This window comes from Thermobia domestica, chromosome 8 (assembly GCF_964235325.1).
Source record: "Thermobia domestica chromosome 8, izTheDome1.hap1.1, whole genome shotgun sequence".
In the NCBI taxonomy this organism is placed as follows: domain Eukaryota; kingdom Metazoa; phylum Arthropoda; class Insecta; order Zygentoma; family Lepismatidae; genus Thermobia; species Thermobia domestica.
The window spans coordinates 1,883,306-1,903,491 of NC_137461.1; the positions used below are offsets into that span (position 1 = coordinate 1,883,306).

Sequence of the window (20,186 nt, forward strand, 5' to 3'; positions counted from 1 at the left end):
TTTCAGTCACAATCGGTAAATAACATCAGAGCTGAAGTCTCCAGTTGAACTCGTACATTACAGCGTATAAACGGTAGTCATCGCTCTATACTCTCGCGCAATACATTTTGTTCTCTAATAGGTAGAAGGACACACTGAACCAAAATCAATTAGTACTCATATCAAAGGTTACACAGCGTTATATTATGACGAGTCAGATTTATTTTGGTTCATCGACTCCTTCTTCCTAAAAGCCTCCATCAAAGACAGCAAACATTACCAAAATGTCGCAAAACGCTGAAACGAACTCTTTTTGGGCACTCATTTCTATGACTTACTATTTTCTTTATCACGTATCTATTATGTTTACATATGCAACATATCTTCTAGTATACAAATACATTGCAAACTTGTCGGAATCGGACACTTCATTTTTCAGTTGTCTGATGGGCGAAAAATGGCCCTTATCCGCCCACCTCCTTTATAACAAGTACAGTATTTTTGGAAAACACGAACTATTATATCGGGGGCATGACACTCCTATACGTTTCCCCCGCAAAATTTGTTTACGTAAATGTGATAAGTGCAGTTTACACATTAATTATTACCCAGTTCTATCTATATTCGTTATTTTAATCTTACAGGTATTTTGCAGTATTAATTTCTTCTTAAACCTTTAATTCATTTGTTTGGATTTTGATTTCTCTTCTTAGCACAAGATCAGAAACACATATAGTCCCATGCCTCCCGCACCTAATACAAGAACCCTAAGTATCCAGCTACAAAGATTTTAAATATGAATCCCGAATTGTGTGTAAACTGCAAATACATGTACTTACTTGGTAAAAATTAGTTACATTTCAAGAATTACTACAATCACGTGGATTCTTTGATGTGCCACGAATACTTACTTTAAAGCTGCTATTCCTTTGAGAGCACAGTAGAGCCTTAATAACGCAGATGCCTGGACAACGTGGGCATCTGGCAATTGGTCATCTAAAGAGAATAAGATCACAGTCTGTAGTCTTCGGAGGAGTTCGTCTCTCAACGACTGCAGCGCTGAGTTGGATTCCCACTTCCTCTGAAATTAGAAGGTGAAATTTGAAAACACATTCATTCACTTTGTTCTTCTGTATCTATATATTAGAATACTAGAAAAGTTTATATATTTGAGGACGTTTATATGTTTGTGATCAATCCTTTCGACAGTGAGTTCTCGGAACCATAGGCTCTAGAAAGATCCTGTTTTTACTGATCGATTGCAAATTTTGTGTAGATTGTTCAGTTCTAATTGAATATTAAAAAAAAAGGCCGTTATTTCTTTATTACATTTTCAGGGGATACTGGAAGTGTTGAAATTTTACAAAAACATCATATTCTACGAGTTATACATTCCAACACCACATTATTGTATACAGGGGTTGTACATTTCTCCGGCGTTTGTTTCATGGAGAAATGATAATGAAAAACGAAGGATAACTATTTCTCCAGTCTAAGATGAATCTTTATTGTTTGGAGTGTTTTTCCCAATGAATACTACATATCACTGACATTATAATTAATTGTGCGTGTAATGCATTTGCTTATTACATACTGTACGCAAGAAGAAAACACTGATCATAAATGAATTAGAAACTCCAACAGGAAAATAGGGTCAAATCTTGCAAACGGTGCGAGATATTGAAAAAAATAATCAAAAAATTCTCCCTTTTATAGTACTCCTCCTTGCCGACTTTTATGAAGATGTCCTTTACTTGCGTCTGTAAAGGGACATATACAGATATGTGAGGAATAACAAGATGATTCATGCTCATATGTGAATGATGCGCTCATATATGTGTGTAGAGAGCGCAGGTTCAGTTAATCACGTAGTTAAGACCAAGTAAACATGTTAAACGCTTAATTTCAGTTCACAGCTGACCGCAATGTTAAGACATAGAGGTAAGAAAAGGTAAGTGTTCCTTAAATTAAATAAATAAACAATTTTTGTTCACGAGTATAAATATTTTCTTTTTTCCATACGTAACTAGTTCCCATGCATCCAACCCACATTATAATTCTCCTTACCCATGTATTGCCAATATTGAAATCTGTTTGTCAGCAAAAGTCGGTATTTACGATAAGTGAAAAGGTTCCACTGTGGCCAACATATGGCACAATGTTTCCGCCATCTTTCACATGTATTTTGTCAAGAGCGACAAAATTCAAAGTATTTTAATCAAATTCAAGAAATGAATTTTCTAAAGTTTGCCCATAAGAAAATTTAATCAATAATCCGTGCACTTCTTTGACATTTTGTTTCTTTCATTGTTGAAAAAGTATGTTTCTGGAGAAAATGAAATGAAGTAAGTTTTATGTCCCACGTTTATGCCGGCTAAGCTAAAGGAGACGATGATGATGATAAATGAATGAAATGCTGGAATGAAGAAAGTGGGAGGAAAGGGGAGAACCACGAGGAAACCCACGCACACGGTGTTTGTCCACCACAAACTTCACTTGGCGCGAGCTGGGATCGAATAAGGAAATCCAAGCAACAGAGGTGAACGCTCTACCAGTGAACACCGCGACCCCAATATATTTCTGCAGAGTATTTGGTCTAGGAATTAATTCGTGCGGGTGGACAAGAGATGGCGCAACGAACGGAGCGTCCCACAGTTCCGTGTATCCACACATGTGTTGCAAACCCCTGTCATCGCGTATCGTTCGTAGTATAGGGCAGTGGATTAAAGCGTCAACAACACCAGTTTGTAGTTAAGTGAACATGGCGCAATTTGTACCTGATAAAGTGTTTTTGCGGGGTGTCCTGCTGCATTACTTTAACATGCAGAAAAGTGCGACTGAAAGTCATCGTATTTTGGTGGAAGTGTATGGTGACCATGCTCTAGCTGAGCGAACGTGTCAGAAGTGGTTTGCACGGTTTAGAAGTGGTGATTTCGGCTTGGCAGACCAAGAGCGAGCTGGACAGCCAAAAAAATTTCAAGACGAAGAATTGACAGCATTGCTCGAGCAGGATTCGTGTCAAACGCAGGAACAACTTGCAGCAGCATTAGGCGTTGATCAAACAACAGTCTCCAAACGCTTGAAAGCCATGGGAATGATTCAAAAGATGTCACATTGGGTTCCACATGAATTGAAAGACAGAGACGTTGAAAGACGAAAAACCATTTGCGAATTGCTGCTTCAACGACAGAGCAGAAAGGGGTTTCTGCATCGAATTATTACGGGTGATGAGAAGTGGATCCATTACGAGAACCCTAAACGAAAAAAGGCCTGGGTGAAACCAGGTGAACCAGGTCCATCACAACCAAAACGAGATATTCACTGTGCAAAGGTTATGCTGTGCATATGGTGGGATATGAAAGGTGTGGTGTACTATGAGCTGCTGCAACCGGGTGAAACTATGAATGGAGAACGTTATCGACGACAATTAATGCTTTTGAAGCAAGCTCTGGCCAGAACACGACCAGAATGGGAGAACAGACATGATAAACTTATTGTTCAACATGATAACGCTCGCCCACATGTCGCAAAACCGGTCAAAATCTATTTAGAAAATGTCGGATGGGAAGTTTTACCTCACCCGCCGTATTCACCAGACGTTGTTCCTTCGGACTACTACTTGTTCGATTGCATGAACAACGATTTGATTGGACAGCGGTTTACTTCTTCAGAAGATATCGAAACATGGGTCTCTGACTGGATCGCTTCCAAGGATGACTTCTTTCGCCACGGAATCCGTACATTGCCTGACAGATGGGCGAAAGTGGTGGCTAGCGATGGACAATATTTTTCTTAAGGTATTTATGTATTTTGTGTTTGTACTACAGCTTCAATGTGTGCGTACCAACCGCACGAATTAATTCCTAGACCAAATACAATGAGGCGCTTTCAACAATGAAATAAACCAAATATCTAAAAAGTGCACAGATTATCCTCTGAATATAACTTCTTTCCAAAATTAATAAATATTCCGTCAGCAAGGTAAACGATCCTTCAAATGACGTCATCAAAAATGGAAGCGTGATATTAAAAGAATCATGGATCATCGACACTCCCACATCTAAAATATTAAAAGTAGGTGCTCCGGCTGTGTCCCACCTTTATGGGTTACCAAAAATTCACAAATCAAACGTACCATTACGGACAATAATTTCAGCCAGGAATTTTCCCGCATACTGGATTGCCAAAAGGGTACCGACAGAATAACGGATATTAAATATTCTACTAAAAACGGAGTAGAAATTCTTCCTAACATACAACCAATGGTAAACGCTAACAAATTTTAAAATAGCTTCAACAGATGTAATAGACACGTACAATTCGATATGAATAGATTTAGTCATATCATGCACCCAGTTAAAAGTTAGACAAAACAATGTTTCAGATTTGGTAATGTATGAGATCAATAAGATATTAGAATGCTGTTTGAACAACAATTACTTTCAATCTGAGGACAACATATATAAGCAAAACGAAGGCCTACCCACAGGAAGCTTACTTTTCCCTTAATGGCAAACACAGCATGGACCACTTTGCATCTCAAATTTAAAAAAAAAGAAAACTATAAATGTGTTAGGTATTTTTGTTATGCCGATGTCTGTTTACGTATTTATCGAGAAGATAGCATGCTTTTAGAATTTAACAACATACATGAAAACATTTAATTCACAGTTAAAAAAGAATCAAAACAAGGACTTAATTTCTTAGACATCCATATATAATCTCTGAACAACAAATTCTGCACATAAGTAACATCAGAATTTCTTGTACACAAAGAATCGGCGCATTCCAATCTCATTAAAGTGAACGTCGGGAAGAATTTCTTTCTACGAACTTTGAGTTTTATTCCTACACAAATGAAACAGAATTATAAAACTATTTACAGCAATTACTTTACCTAGGAAACAAAAATGGATTCGATAATTACACTCTCAATGAACGGAAACAAGTGAGTCTCCTCACAATTTTGGCTAGTAATTTCTGAAAGGATGAGAAAAATAGGTAATAATAATATCATCAAAATTTCAGTTAAATTTGGGACCAGTTTTGAAAAGGACATCTCAACCTAATGCATTACTGACTTCCTACTTTCCTGATCGATGAATGCCAGGGTCGATATGGGTATGTAGAGAACCAGTGGGCTCTGTAGGTCACGAATACGTAGGTTTCGATGTCGCGAAGTGAGGTGAGTTCGCATAGGAGTTGAAAACCCGATCGACGGTCCCGACAGTGTTGTAGTCACTTCTCTGGTCACCATGCGCCACTGGAGAGGCTTTCGGTGGAGATCTTTGGGTCTATTCTTATCTCCTGACTCTGCTGCGTAAATCTATGCCGCACACTATCCACGAAACCACAAATCCAGCAGGATCCTCACAAGAAGAGACGAAAACCGGCTCAGAAGCACGTATTGTTTACATGTGGAGGCGCGTATCTCCGGTGACAGACAGGCCCCTCGGGCATTGTGGGTATGGGGAGAGTGCGTAGACACGCTAGTTTCCGAACATGCAAATTGCGGTGTTACATTTGAAGTTGTTCCAGTTCCGGAGCTCAGAATGGCCAGACACCGCTGATCGCTTTTAAAAGTGCATAGTTTCGGACGGCCCTAGCTCCGAAACTATGCACTTTTCCCCCATATGCGCATATGAACTTTGCTTCTTATTTTACTGTGAGGAATCACCTCTTACAGTTTGTCGATATAGTTCATTTAACACCCTATATATGTAAGTTTCTCGCTACCCCACAAAGTTTCTGTGCTGATATGTGTCCACACACAGACTGATTCGTTCTATAAACACTTTCCTCACTTAGGCATAGCATAGTTCAGAACTATATCACTAATATGACACAGAAACACTTTTAACAGACAAGCATCGTTAAGAATAAATGAAATGAAAGAGATAAGAGAATACAATATGTCTTACCTTCTGTCCGTTTCTGACGAACACAGCAAACCAGTTCCTCACTTGCTGATCATTGCCAAGCAACAACCCAGATATGAAAGCCACCATATCTCCCAACATGCTTTCGCCGTCTACATCAACAGTAGTCTGAAGCCGAGCGTAGTCTAGGCTCAGAAAAATAGCAAGTGCTGGCATTCGACATAATTCAACCTGCAATGCAATAACTATCATTATTATTATATTTTACTCGGTTGAACAATTGTTGTGATTCTGACAGAAATCATTTAGAATCATGCTCCAGCACCAATTAGCAAGCACTCAAATACTCAGTTTCATGGCAGCTTGAATATGATGGACATATAAAGTAAACCTAAATTTGTTGTTGCCAAACAGACTTGTGGTGGACAAACACCATATATGGGGATTTATTAGAGTTTTCCCGTTTTCTTCCAATTTCTTCATTCCACACTTCGTTATCATCGCAGTCCCACTTCGTCTCGGAGAATAATCGTGGGACGTAAAACTAAAATAAATAAATAAGTTTTCATAGCTTTCTGAACAAAAAGAAAATGCCTATGCACAGTTACGAATTTTAAAATGTAATTTTTTACTAATCTATCACGTTATATTATGTATATGTTATATTTGTTAGTTTCAATCATACACCAATGTAATTTCATTTCACATCATACCCAAGTCAAAATTTAGTACATAAATATAAATTCATTTCATGCATTTGAGGTACAAAATAATGGAAAGTACGGCTCCATCTGAAAAGAAATACTGAATCACAAATGAAACTTTTATTTTACGTTCCTAGACTAAGGCCGGGTTAAAGGAGACGGGTGATCAATTAAAGTGAATGAATGTGAAAGAACTGGAATGAGAATGTGGAAGGAGACGAGAAAACTCACTGACACGATGTTGTCCACCACAAACCTGGTGGTGGTGTCATATGACCTGGAATCGAACCAGAGGTCCCTCCAATCACGACTAAGTACATTACCACTGAGCCACCATGCCCATTGGCCACTGACATCTTGTAGTAGACTGACCACCACAGAGACCATGAACTAGGATCGTTTATCTGTAGATTCCAACATCACTGATTATATATGAAGTATAACATGAAACATGGAAATACAGTTTAGCGTGCGATATGGCCTAAATGTAAAGTCTTGCTGCAAAACACCTCCCACCAACCTACTTGAAAAGCCCTGTACCCTAATCAAAATATCGAATTAAATCAAATAAATGTTGATTATCTTGAGTTAGAGTCAAAGAATTTGAACGCCTGGCTGCCAAAATGTAGCCTTTTAAGCCAAGATTTCTTGAACAAGACTATACTACTTCACTGGGAATCGAACTGGAGTCTCCAATACCAAAGGCGAGAACGTCCTGAAATCGAAGTTGGTGACTATACTACAAAACATCTTATACGTGTTTTAAGAACATTGTTAGTAACTAGTATCAATTACCCACTTCGCTGGGTTAAATTAAGAAAAATTAGTAATGTGTTCCGTTAGTCTGTCACTGTTTACTATTACTAAAGCGCTCTCTAATATCGGTCATTTTCGATCACTTTTATATTTCTTTCCAGCCCCCTCTTCCTCCTCACTGTTGCGTGGCTGAATTTGGATTTAAACGGTATCGGAAGTCACTATTCATCTCACCGACTCCGAAAACTATGTATTCGACACTAATCATTTTTAAATGTCTCTCCCTCTCCTGTAAGTTACACCGTCAAAGTGATATGACAAAAATCATTCCAGATTCGAACCTCATCTATGCTGAAAATTTCATCAAGATCGATCAGGTGGTTCGAGAGTTATTAAGGTTTATTTATTTTTATATATCTCCCCCCTTCCCCCGCCTAAGTTCTACCGTCAAAGTGAAATTATATTAAAAAAAAAAAAAAATCCCAGTCTCGAATCTCATCTATGTTGAAAATTTGATCGAGATCGGTCGGGTGGTTTAAAAGATTAGAAGTCATTTTTAATTTTAGAATATAGATTAAAAAAAAAAAAGTCTATTAGTCAATCAGTAATATGCACACCAGAAAATGTTGAATAAGCACCTATTCAACAGCATACCCAAATAAACAATAAGAACAGTTAATAGTGCTGCAAAATACGTACACATTTGGAACGAATTGCCAACGCCTGAGGAGGGTTCATCTGGCACAGCATACTCAGCGCCTGCATCCGGATTCTTCCTCCTAAACTCTCTTCTTCATAGCGTTCTCCGTTTGCAATCAAAGATGTACACACTAAAATAAAATTTAAAAAAAAAAAAAAAAACTCCTTATAAATTAACAATCTTTAGTTACACCAATGATCTTTCTGTTTAATTATATGAATATTATTTCTTACACTTTTCTTTCTATTTTTACATTTCTAAGTGCAATGCAAACATCAGAACCATATTGATCTTTTACTATGCAACTTCCCAGTAGTAAGACATTACTATGATTTAACGCAAAATACTCACAATTTTGACCTGTTCCTAAAGGGCATCTCTACCCAATGCATTGTTGATTCCCTACTTTCTTGACCGGTGAGTGCCAGGGTCGATGTGGATATGTAGAGAACCAGTAGGCTCTGTAGGTCAGAAATACATTGGTTTTGATGTCGCAAGGTGAGCTGTGTTCGAACAGGAGTCGAAAAATCGATAGAAGGTCCCGATAATGTTGGAATCACTTCTCCGGTCACCGTGCGCCACTGGAGAGGCTTTCGTTTGTGATCTTTGGGTCTATCCTCATCTTCTAACTCTGTTTCGTAATTCTATGCCGCACATTACCTATTACACTACAGAGATTCAGTAGGATTCTCACAAGAAGTGACGAAAACCAGCACAGATTATTTACATGTGGGGGCGCGTATCTCCGGTGAGCGACAGGCCCCTCGGGCATTGTGGATATAGGAACGGGAAGACATGCTAGTTTCCGAGTATGTAAATTCCTGTGTCACATTTGAAGTTGTTTCACTGCCAGAGCTCAAAACGGCCAGGTACTGCAGATCGCTCTCGGCTATTTCGACCCATGCGTCAGCTAAGCTTGGTTTGGTTCCAGTTGGAAGCCATCCTTGGGCTTAGTTGTGATATCCAGCAGGCTCATAGCTATAAATGTGTTAGGGGGGAGCCACACATTAGTTTCTTCCCTGGCACACACATATATATAAGTGAAACGTGAAATCGAGCACATACTGTGCTACGAAGCCCTCACATAAAGCAAAGTGAGGAAGACCCGTATCTGTAAATATCGCTCCTCTTGGTATGTCCAATGAACCCAAACAAATTTATACTGGACGAAAAGCCGACGATCCGAAAAAATAAATAAATAAATAAAATAAAATAAAATAAAATAAAAATATTGAACAACAAGAACTTGCTGTGTAGTAACGAGAGAACGTAAGTACTCTAGAATACCCCAACTATTTAATAATAGAAACATCATCTGTCCACTACTCCGTTCAAATGAGGCGTTTAGTATCTATATTTCGTGTCCTTATGCACCTTCATGGCTATGAAGGGGTCCTGCTATTAAACTGGGCACCCAACTACGACCAGTGCACAGATTATCATACAAGATTGAAGCTCTAGGGTAAATTAAAGCAAATTAAAGCTCTAGGGTAAAAGCTTTACTACAGCCATCCTAACCTACGAAAACTTCACAAATCAAATTTAGGATAAAAAAAGTAATAAATAAATAAATAAATAAATAAATAGAAACTATTCAAAAACTCCTTACCTTCTTTGAAAGAGTCTGGAATATTGGCAACGACCCAACATATAATCCAGGGCCCATGCTTCACATGCAGCAGGGTTTCCACCACCTCTGTCACTGAAAGTATTGCTGGGAGTTCAGCTAGTGCAATGCAGATGACGTCACATACTTCCTCCACATACACCGTGTTGTCAAATAAGTCAGACTGTTTCACGTAGAAGTCTTGTCGCGGTTCATGGACCTATAAAATAATAGCACCATCTTCATCATATATATATATATATATATATATATATATATATATCATATACATATATTCAAACATCACGTTAAATACCTCATAATTTTCTGCTTATCTAGTGTTCCCATGTTACGTGTTCATTTGATTACAAGCTGAACATAGCTCCAGTCGAGGTACTATTTTGCAATTCATTTGAGTTAAGAAACATCATAGAAAGCTTTTGAAGGGTTTACTGATACAGTGATCTTTATTATGAACCAATTTGGAGAACATTCTTTATTACGAACCAATTTGGAGAGCATTCATTTTATTTCGTGCAGTGGAAAAATGAAATGAAATCTTTCAGTTTTACGTCCCACGATTATGCCGGTTAGACTAAAGGAGACGGTGATGATGAGAGATGAGTGAAATGGTGGAATGAAGAAAGTGGGAGGAAACGGGAGAACACCGAGAAAACCCACGAGCACGGTGTTTGTCCACCACAAAGTCCACACGGCGCGAGCTGGGATCGAACCAGGAACCCCAAGCACCGGAGGTGAACGCTCTACCACTGAGCCACCGCGGCCCCATTTCGTGCAGTGGACCTAAAGAAGTGTATCTCATTTCATTTCTGTGTTTTCTTTCTTTTTACATTACAATGGACTCATTGTCCACGATTAATCGTTGCCCGTGGCAACGTTCTCTCACAAACTCTGCTAATACATCATGATAAAGCTCCAGCCAATCAGAGTATATGTGCAGATGAAACGAATAAAAGTTTGTGTTATGAGGAGTCCGAGACTTCATTGTACACCTAGGTTCTAGACCCATGGACGGGGTTTCGTCTGAGAAGTGGGAAGAATGACGCGGCAGTATCAAGTATGGACACGATTTAGTTAGGCCTGCAATTACCTTGTGCACCAGTATTTATGGAGTAATTGGACTTGTGTCACTTTTTGTATTTACGTACTAATTAACATTTTTTTTTTAAAAAAAACCAAGAACAACGTTAAGTATGTAGATATATTGCCTGTCAAATATGCTCAGATTGAATTGTGGATGCATTGAATTCAATGATTCCTTTGTCGTCTCTTGTGTATGCAGTCCGCTTAGTATAAGTTTCTTTATACTATGCTTTCTATAATAGAATGAACTGCTGAAGTATATCGTTTTCAATACAACCTATAATATAGTGGTTTATACCGGTTGTTTGTGGTGAGGTTGGAACAAGAATTCGTTTTGTCTGGATCGCATCACAGATTGCGGAAAAACAGCATTTGTGTACACAGGGTGTCTACTGAGTTTCATTTTCAAAATTTTAGTATATTTCCAGTATAACTATCAGCAAAATTCCTGTACCTAATACAATGAGGAAGTAATCAAAGAACCAACATGAGAATTCCTACTCTATTAATCTTTATAAGGTATATCCTCCGAAGAAGCATACAGAAGGAAACTGAGTATAATATTAGGGTAACACTAAACAGTATTACGTAACATCATTTACTTTCTTTATTATATAAAAAATGTGATCAATTTTGGTATCTCATCTGAGTTATCTATTTCATAAATCTTTAAATTTTTCCTGAACATTTAAAAATAAAATGAAATGAAAATTTTCAGTAATCTTTAGAACCACAATGAAACGAACTGACCACCCTACCTATACACTAATAAACTGTTGACCTCGTCAAGTTACGGTAGATACATGAGTTAGAACCTACCCTTGAGGAGAACATTTACCCAACACAATTACTTCTGTCTTAAAAATGAATGTTTCCAGATTGACATTATCACAAAATCAATTATGTATTTTGCATCAAAGCAAATTTATCCTTTCTATGTAATATATATGGTCTAATTAGAGCCCGGAATCTTTAAAAACGCATATTTTGAAGATTAGTGCATATCCTAAGAATATTCGTATGAATTATTTTAAAATTCTGACCGTCCTAAGTCGAAAGTGCGGTGCGAACAGGACACTTCTTAAGCAAGTATGTTTGCTACCTGCAGACCAGGAATACTCTTTAATTCTAGCATGTTTTTCAAACAAAATATCTCTGGTCACTGTCACAATACCTTAACATCACCATGCATAGATTGAGCATCTAGTGAGGTACGTAACATGGATTTGTGACAACCCATTACCAGTACATGTGCGAGAAATCAAATGAAACAATCTTTAATTTAACGTCCCACGATTATGCTCATTGAGGCTAAGGGAGACGGATGATTAAAGCAAGTGGATGATGACGAAAGAATTGGTGGAATGAGAGAGTGTGAGGAAACGGGAGTGCCCAGAGAAAACCCACGGACATGATGTCCACTACACTGAGCTACCGTGTCCCTCAGACAGTGGTAGAGCGTTCACCTCTGATGCATGCGGTCCCTGGTTCGATTACAGATCTCGCCAAGTGAACTCTGTGGTGCACAAACACCGTGTGCAAGGGTTTTCTCGGGAACTATTAAAATTCATCTCATCTTCCTCAGTCTCGGACGTTAAACTATATCTAAAAACTGTGTGAGATCAGTAAATCTTTGCTAGATGAATGTTCCAAACTTTGTGTGCCACTATCCGATTATATCAGTTGATGGTGAAAGATCATTTTCGGCCTAGTAAGCTTGATCTAATCGACAATAGACGAATTTTCACTGCCGTAAACCTTGAGAAACTTCTAAAAGTGTGCTGTGGAAATTCATTCTCACTGGAGTAAATATTATAAAAAACTGACTCTAAAATGAATAATGTTTCTCAAGTGTATATTTTAAGTTTCTTTAGTACATATAAATCCGAGCCTTAGTTATAATATTGTGTTGACTAACGTTAACATCGTTTATCATATATTTGAAATATTAAAAAACTTTTGTTCAGGTTTGTACTGAAATTCAAGGTATTTTCAAGACCTACAAACAGAATTTATTTTAAGAGATATAGAAACTTGCAAATAAAAAAAAATAACTTTAAAACAGTCCATAACGTACTAGTTGTTTATGCATTTCATGTCAGTAAAAGTGTTTTAGAATTGTATATAAATACTTCCCAAAAATGGCAGTAGGTAGTAGAAGGGAAGGACTATTCACTAAGAGACAGATTTTAGTACTCACTTCGAAGCAGGTTACACAGAACTTTCGAGAAATGAGAATTTCTCAGCTTCGAACTTTTCATGCAAGTTTACCTTTGTTTAATTGAACTTAACTTGTGATATGAGACTGTATTTTTAATACTTCTCATGGAGGTCTCTTGACAGTTCATTTTAATCTTTGATGTTCTATAAAGCAATTTAAATAGTTAAATCAATATTCATTAAATTAGCAGACTTAAAGTGTACTTAATACATATTCATTTAGAATATGTTTTCTGTAATTTATTCTTTTATCAAGAATGATTTATAATGTAATAAATACATATCAATTTGAATTCCATTCTTTAACAATTAACCTCAATTTAAATTAACTATGAAAGGATATTACCACTATAACTCCCACTGATGTCAATCTAGATTTTAAGTAGTAGCTGGCACAAAAACCGCTTTTTCGGTTTTTAGAAAAACCGAAACCGGTTTTCGAAAATTTTCAAAAAAACGGTTTCGGTTTTTCACCAAAACCGATTTGGTTCTCACCGAAACCGGTTATCGGTTTTTCTCCAAAACCGGTTCGGTTTTTCACCGAATCAGGTTTCGGTTTTTTTCCAAAATTTGTTCTATTTCTGACCAGAATAGTATTTCGTCGTTCCCCGGAAACCAATTCCGTTTCCACAGAAATAGTTTTTTTTGTGTGTGTTTTCTGGTTTCGGTGAAAACCGAAATGTTGTTTTTTCGCGTTTCGGTTTTTATAAAAACCGGTTTTGCCCATCCCTAATTTTAAGCTTAAATATTCAATCTCTCTTTTTATTGAGAGCTAAAACATAACTCCTTAATTAATTGCGAATCGACACAATATTTGCCGATAACATCTAAATTACCAACCTGAGAAGAAATAAATAAAAGTTCACTAAGAACGAGACGCAGACGCCTTGTGGAGTCACTTCTTTCGAATTCCAATGCTAAACCACTCTGCAAAGATTGGACCAATACACTGTCTTGCTGTGTACTTCCCTGTTTTTGCCTGAAATACAAACGAAAATAGTTTTATGTTGTTATCATTATTAAGGAAAAGGCATTGATAAGTGAATAATAATGGTAGCAACCAATAAGGAGCTTGAAATCACTTAAGTACCTGTGTTTTTAACTTATTTGGATATGGGTATGCGGCTCAGTGCTTGAGCGTCTATCACTGGTGCGTGGGGTCCCTGGTTCGATCTCAGTATGCGCCAAGTAACATTTATGGTGGACACAGTCTGTGGGGGTTCTTTCGAGGTTCTCCCGTTTCCTTCCATTTTTCTCATTCCACCATATCATATACCTCATTATAACGTCTTCCTTAACTTCGGTGTACGAAGAGGACCCACAAGAAACCGGACTTCTGTTCTAAAAAAAAAAAAAAAAAAATTTATTAAGTTTTTTACAAAATACTTTCCGACTTCTTCAAAGTAATCTCTATTGGATGTGAAGCAATTCTCCAGTCTTCTTTCTCACTGTCTGAAGCATTTCTGGAACTCTTTAACTTTGATATCGTCCAGTGCCCTCTGCTAAGTTCTTTCTACATCCTCCACATCATCAAAACGCCTCCCTTTTAGATTTAATCATTCTTGGGAATAGAAGAAAGTCTTACGGTGCTAGGCCTGGCAAATACGGAGGATAGGGAACGATACCCTACTCGTGAGAGCCTAAATATCCAGATCCTGTGTGAGCAGCCAGGAACAAACTTAGCGGCAAAGCGTCTCTTTAGCAAATCCTCATTGAAAATCCGCTGGCACGAGCTCCAACTCACTCCTGTCTGTTCTGAAATTTCGTCGTTCGTGAAACAACGACCGTTGTTGATTGTTTGGCGGATTTTTCAATGTTTTCGTCGTTTTGAGATAATGAAGAGCGTCATGATCTCATCATGTTTAAACCGCTCAAACTACTAGAAAACTTGTTGCGCTCATAGCACCGTTCTTGAAAGCCTGTTAAAGCATTTGATAAGCTTCCGTTGCAAGCAAGAAGCAAATTTTCTAAAGTAGTTTTTTGTTCCTTTAAATCTCTCAAACGATTTTAAAGACGGCGAACGAGAGCAGTTGAGAAAAACAACACTACAATCAAACATCAACCTCCTACGGAGACGCCGCTTCGACAACTGATTTGAGAAGGTCTCCTCTAGACCTACCTAGCGGAAGAACTCTCTACTATACCTAAGAACGGTCGTGCGCTTTCTTTTTGTCCCCCCACCCCCCTCGCATAATAGTGAGACATTAAATAAAAAACTTATCCGTATACTTTTCAACGACTGCTTGTCAGCATATTCAGTACGTATTAATTAAAGGATGTTTTCCCTTAATAGCCTCTTGCTATGCCCTTAGTTTAAAATCCAGAATGGAGAACCAACTTTCTGAACCTGCGCCCACAACCATAAAGGGTTATCTGGGCTGGAATTTCGGAAAACCAGAATACTAGAAACTAGTCTCTGTTGTATATCTTCTGATTTTCAGCATCTATTAACAGATGATGTAGCACAGATAAAACGAACTTGTACTCACACCGTGTCCGTGGGTTTTCTCGGAGTACTCCCGTTTCCTTCCACATTCTCATTTCATTATCATTCATTTACCTTATTCACCCGTCTCCCTTTCCCTAAGGTGCATAACCGTGGGACGTTAAACCGAAAGATTTTTTGTATTCACACGACCACTACACCAACCAGGGACCCCACATAGCAGAGGTCAGCACTCAAAACATGTATTTATACATTCCATCTAATAAGTACTATAGGTGTTATTTCTTATATTTAATGCAGATTTACAATAATCCATCGCAAAAATCGTAATTTTACAGTTAAAACGAGTGACTGCGTATGAAATAGGACTGTTTTATATACTAATTTCTACCGCTGGAATATTTCTGCACAATGTAGGTAAGCCCTATTTTATGTTGGCAAGGATCTATAGCACAAATCACCCTTCCCATTTAGCTGTAATAAGGACCGAAAACAACATGCCCTGCGGGGCTCTAACCCGCTTTCACTCGCTAACGCTCGCTCGGCAATACTATCTGAATTAAATATTAAACTTTGGTACAGAAATGATCCATCCTAGGTACTAACCTATATGCGGAGGGGGGGGGGTAACCTGTGTTTTAGAACCTTCCCTTTTATGTTTACAAGGGTAGGATTACTAGATTAAAATCATCACAAATGCTACAGGATTTATTTGATTTCAATTTATAGCCGAATTGGCTGGTTAAAACCAAGGTGGTTTAACCCCCCCCCCCCCAAAAAAAAAAAAAACGAAATATGCTTTAAATCGTGTGAACTTCATAGGGACGTTTCCACATATCAAACCATTTACATTAGTTTTACCTACTTTTCACCTTTTAATCAAGGGGTCCCGTGTTCAATTCTCGGTCGAACCACAAACCTTTTTTCAAGTGTAAACCAAGTAGCGGTTCGGTGTCACTTTAAGCGAGTCGTCTTCTTGATAAACTCGGTAGTTCATAAGGATGTTAAGACTAAATATATAAAACGAAACCAAATTATATATTTCTGTTCGCCTGAATGCCTGTTGTTTTACAAAGAAGCCAAAATAGCTTAAATATATTGATAGAAATTGTCAAAATTTATCAACTAGCTACGTAGCTTCCAACATTAGCTTGGATTGGACTTTGTTTTAATTTTATTGAATGATATTTACATACTAAATTTGTAATTTAATACTTCAGTTTTAGCGTACTGTTTATGATACGTTGACCTTAAAAATTTACATGCAAATATATTTAAAGTAATAACAGCATTTTCCCAATGGCTAAGGGGGGAGTTTGTCACCCACAGTCCACAGTCACTTCACGCCTGCTGCATGTTCTGACGTGAAACAGATATAATTCTTGCTTGTAATAGTCACCTAGCACAAGTTGATGCGTTTTTCTTACTTTTTATGCATCGACAATCGACTTTGGTTCCCACCGTCACTCCGCGCCTGCTTCCTTATGATGTACCCCTGTACGAAATCAAAGTTTCGCCTTGCCCTGACATGGAATATATACAATTCTTGTTTACAGTAAGCATATAGCATAGGTTAGTGTGTTTCCTTAGAACTTATCGCTTTTATGACATATCAGGTGCACACTTATACACAATTATTTGAACACCTGCAAGGAAAATAAATAGTGCCTTAATTTTTAAGGAATTACTTAAGGTAAGAAAAGTAAAGTATCATCCGTGCTGGTTTACTTCTGGCATACCACATTTTGGAAGATATACCGGTAAAATTCAATACTTTCGATGAAAAGATACATTTATAAAGTACAAATTTCTGCAAGCTATAGAATTAAATACGTAGTAAAACACCTGTATTTTAAGTTTACGGGTGTAAGGTTACAAGTGCTTTACGACGGACAAAACAAGTGAGTGCATATCAAAGATGACTCTATGACTCATCGGCGGTGTATTTCTACACAGTGCACAGAAGCTGTATTTTGTGTTTACAAGTGGAGCGCTACTATACCCTGGCCGGTGAACGATGATTTCTGACTGCTTTGCACAAGGCCATGCCGAGCGAGCAGAAGACAGCACGTCAACCAACCTAAGGCTCAGAACCTGTCGCGTCTCCATGGTAACCACTGCACATTGCCAAACTTTCACTTACCCCCCTCCCGCCCTCAACGAGGAAGCAGACGATTCTCCCCTTGCGCGAGAAGCACATGGCAACACCGCACTCCTCAGTTATCCTCGCGAGCTGAGCTGTCAGAAATCATCGTTCGCCGGCCGGGGTATAGTAATATGAAACAATGACCAGTGCTATTGAGACTCGTACTACTGCCAAAACTCTCTTCTTTTCACTATCCCTACGTGCAAACTCATCGTCGCTGACGCGCCTGCTCCTTGATGAATTTCCTTGTTAACTATCGGGATTTGGAGCTTCGCCCTGCATTTGACTCGGTTAGATGGCTTTCATGCTTTTTAGTGCCCACTTAGCAAAGTTGGTTTGTTACTGCACTGTAGTTTCTATGCCATACATTCGGACATCGTATTTATACGTAAATCGTAAAATTGTAATTTTTCAATAGTTACTTCTGGTGGCCCCTTGAATTTTATGTATATCAAGTGATATTTTCATGTCGCCCAGCGGAAATCATTTAGGACACAATATGAAGAAAACCAGTGTAATAATTATATTTTTTCAAGAATAATTTCAAGTGTTTTGCCAAAAGTACATCTGCACGGTATTATTATTATTTTGATCAATTGCTGTAAGCCTGCACTATATATCCTAGAGCAGAAGAGAACAGTAGTCAGGAAAAAAGTAGTACACACATTACTTGCAACATTGCACAAAACCTATTTAATTCGCCACCGGTTTCAACAATATTAATAGAGGTATCGCAGTTGTATCTCAGTAGATATTAGGCTACATGAAAGTAACTAAAAACAGTAGTTCACTCGAACAGGCGGTTCTACCAGATAGAAAATACAATGTGAAACATTTTTTGTCAGTGCACAGCAATGAATTTTGGGCATTTATTCCGAAGGTGGGCGTCCGCTTTCGTCAAGTTTTTTCTCTGTTAACTCCTTTCCAAACTTTCTGCAATTTGTTATTAGGTTCATTAATCCGTGCTCTTCACAAACTTTTAAAAGATTTTGCTCGTTATCAACGTATTGCTTCACAAATGTTACGACTGCTAGTTCATTGCCCTTGTACATTCGCCATGTTGATAACATAAATGCTCGTTTCTTTCCCACAATGCAACTGTTCGGTTACCTTGCGCCAAGTAGTTCCCTCCGCTCGCCGTATAGTCCCATGTTTATAACCGCTTATATATAACAAATAAACAGATTTTTCGAGACTCTTATATATTATCAAGCACACAAACGATCAAATTATCCATATCTTTCCTGTAAATTTTAAAAATTTCGCTGGAAACGGACGCCCAACTTTGGAATTTAACCCGAATTTTGAGTGATAGAAAAAGTGTTGCGTGTGTTCTTCCACTATCCTCATTTATGCAATTACCCGACGTCGCTGACGCGCCTGCCCCATACGGTCGCACCCCTTGCTATATTTCGGGGCCCCTCCTGCGTTCCTCTGCCCCGACTTAGATTGTATTTGTGCTTTCTAGTGGCCACTTAGCAAAAGTTGGTTCTTCTTTTATGTACTGTAGTTTTTTTTTATGCCATACATCCACACTGTATTTGTACTGAGCTCTCTTGAAGTCAATCTGCAAGTAGTAATGGAGCACCTCATTTACTCCATGTTCTACTGAAAGGAGTGCAAAGCTCTAATCTAACCTGAAAATGTAAGAAATGTCAAAATTTGCTTACCTTAGCTGTTGTTCCTTTTTTACGTCTACTTCCAAAGCATGAAAATCAATGGATAATAACGCTACGATCGAATTGACAAGTTCGATACCGGACAAAAGCGTAAGTATTTCTTTCCTTCCTTCTGCACATTCTTTAGTCTGATCCATTGGCGAAATAAGACTCATCCGCACAAGACATGGAAGAAGCGGACGGATTTCTTGCGATGTACATCTTGATAATTCTTTTATATCTACATTTTGAATTGCCTTAAAAACCCGCGGCGAGACGGGAACATCAAAGTTCATCCTCATTTTCACTCTATACGAACACACAACCCACACTGAATTAATTGTTCATTTATAAAACCATATAAATATTATACATCCTCAGTAACTATCCAAAAACCGGCTTAAATGAAACTATAATACAAGCATCATTCCAACATACACACCATCCACTACTACCATTTCGTAATTGTCAATTAATCAGAGTTGCCGCAACTATATATATATTACACTGTCATATTAGCATATCATTACATCTAAATGAGAGCTAAATACGTCTAAATATACAACAGATTGTAACATATGTATACAGTTACTGAATAGGTCAAGCAGTTCTTTAGTATTACATTATGGCTGCATATAAATTATGAAACTTTTTATATAACATTCTCCGGACATTTTGTACAATTTTTAATTTAAGACTACTGGCTACCATGTGAACCAGTTCCATTCTCAAGCTGAAATCGCTTAGAAGTTGCTTTCACAGAATAGAGAGCAAGATTCATTTTGTCGATTCGATTCGGTCATGAATCTTACACATTATTCATTCATTTATTCAGACCGCTACATGCAGAACTAGCAGAGAGCCAGTATAGAAGTAAGGGTATTTCTAGAAGTATGTCTAGAAGTAAGAATATTTCATAATTTTTCCGAAGATATAATTATCTGATAACTATAAGGACGGATTTTTCACTAGTATTAATCGAGGAAAC

General features: G+C 37.8%; 1 protein-coding gene across 1 annotated transcript in view; it reads right to left on the reverse strand.

The window, feature by feature from the left end:
• Window positions 1-19,915, reverse strand: part of IntS2 (integrator complex subunit 2) — a 68,421-nt gene extending 48,506 nt beyond the window's left edge. Inside the window, exons 1-6 of the mRNA XM_081767967.1 lie at window positions 19,211-19,915; window positions 13,789-13,927; window positions 9,628-9,844; window positions 8,018-8,148; window positions 5,901-6,089; window positions 891-1,060 (exon numbers count right to left, since the gene is read on the reverse strand). Coding sequence (XP_081624093.1) covers window positions 891-1,060; window positions 5,901-6,089; window positions 8,018-8,148; window positions 9,628-9,844; window positions 13,789-13,927; window positions 19,211-19,500 — 1,136 coding nt within the window. The 5' untranslated portion in view covers window positions 19,501-19,915. The remainder of the gene's footprint in view (window positions 1-890; window positions 1,061-5,900; window positions 6,090-8,017; window positions 8,149-9,627; window positions 9,845-13,788; window positions 13,928-19,210) is intronic.
• Window positions 19,916-20,186: the final 271 nt, after the last annotated feature.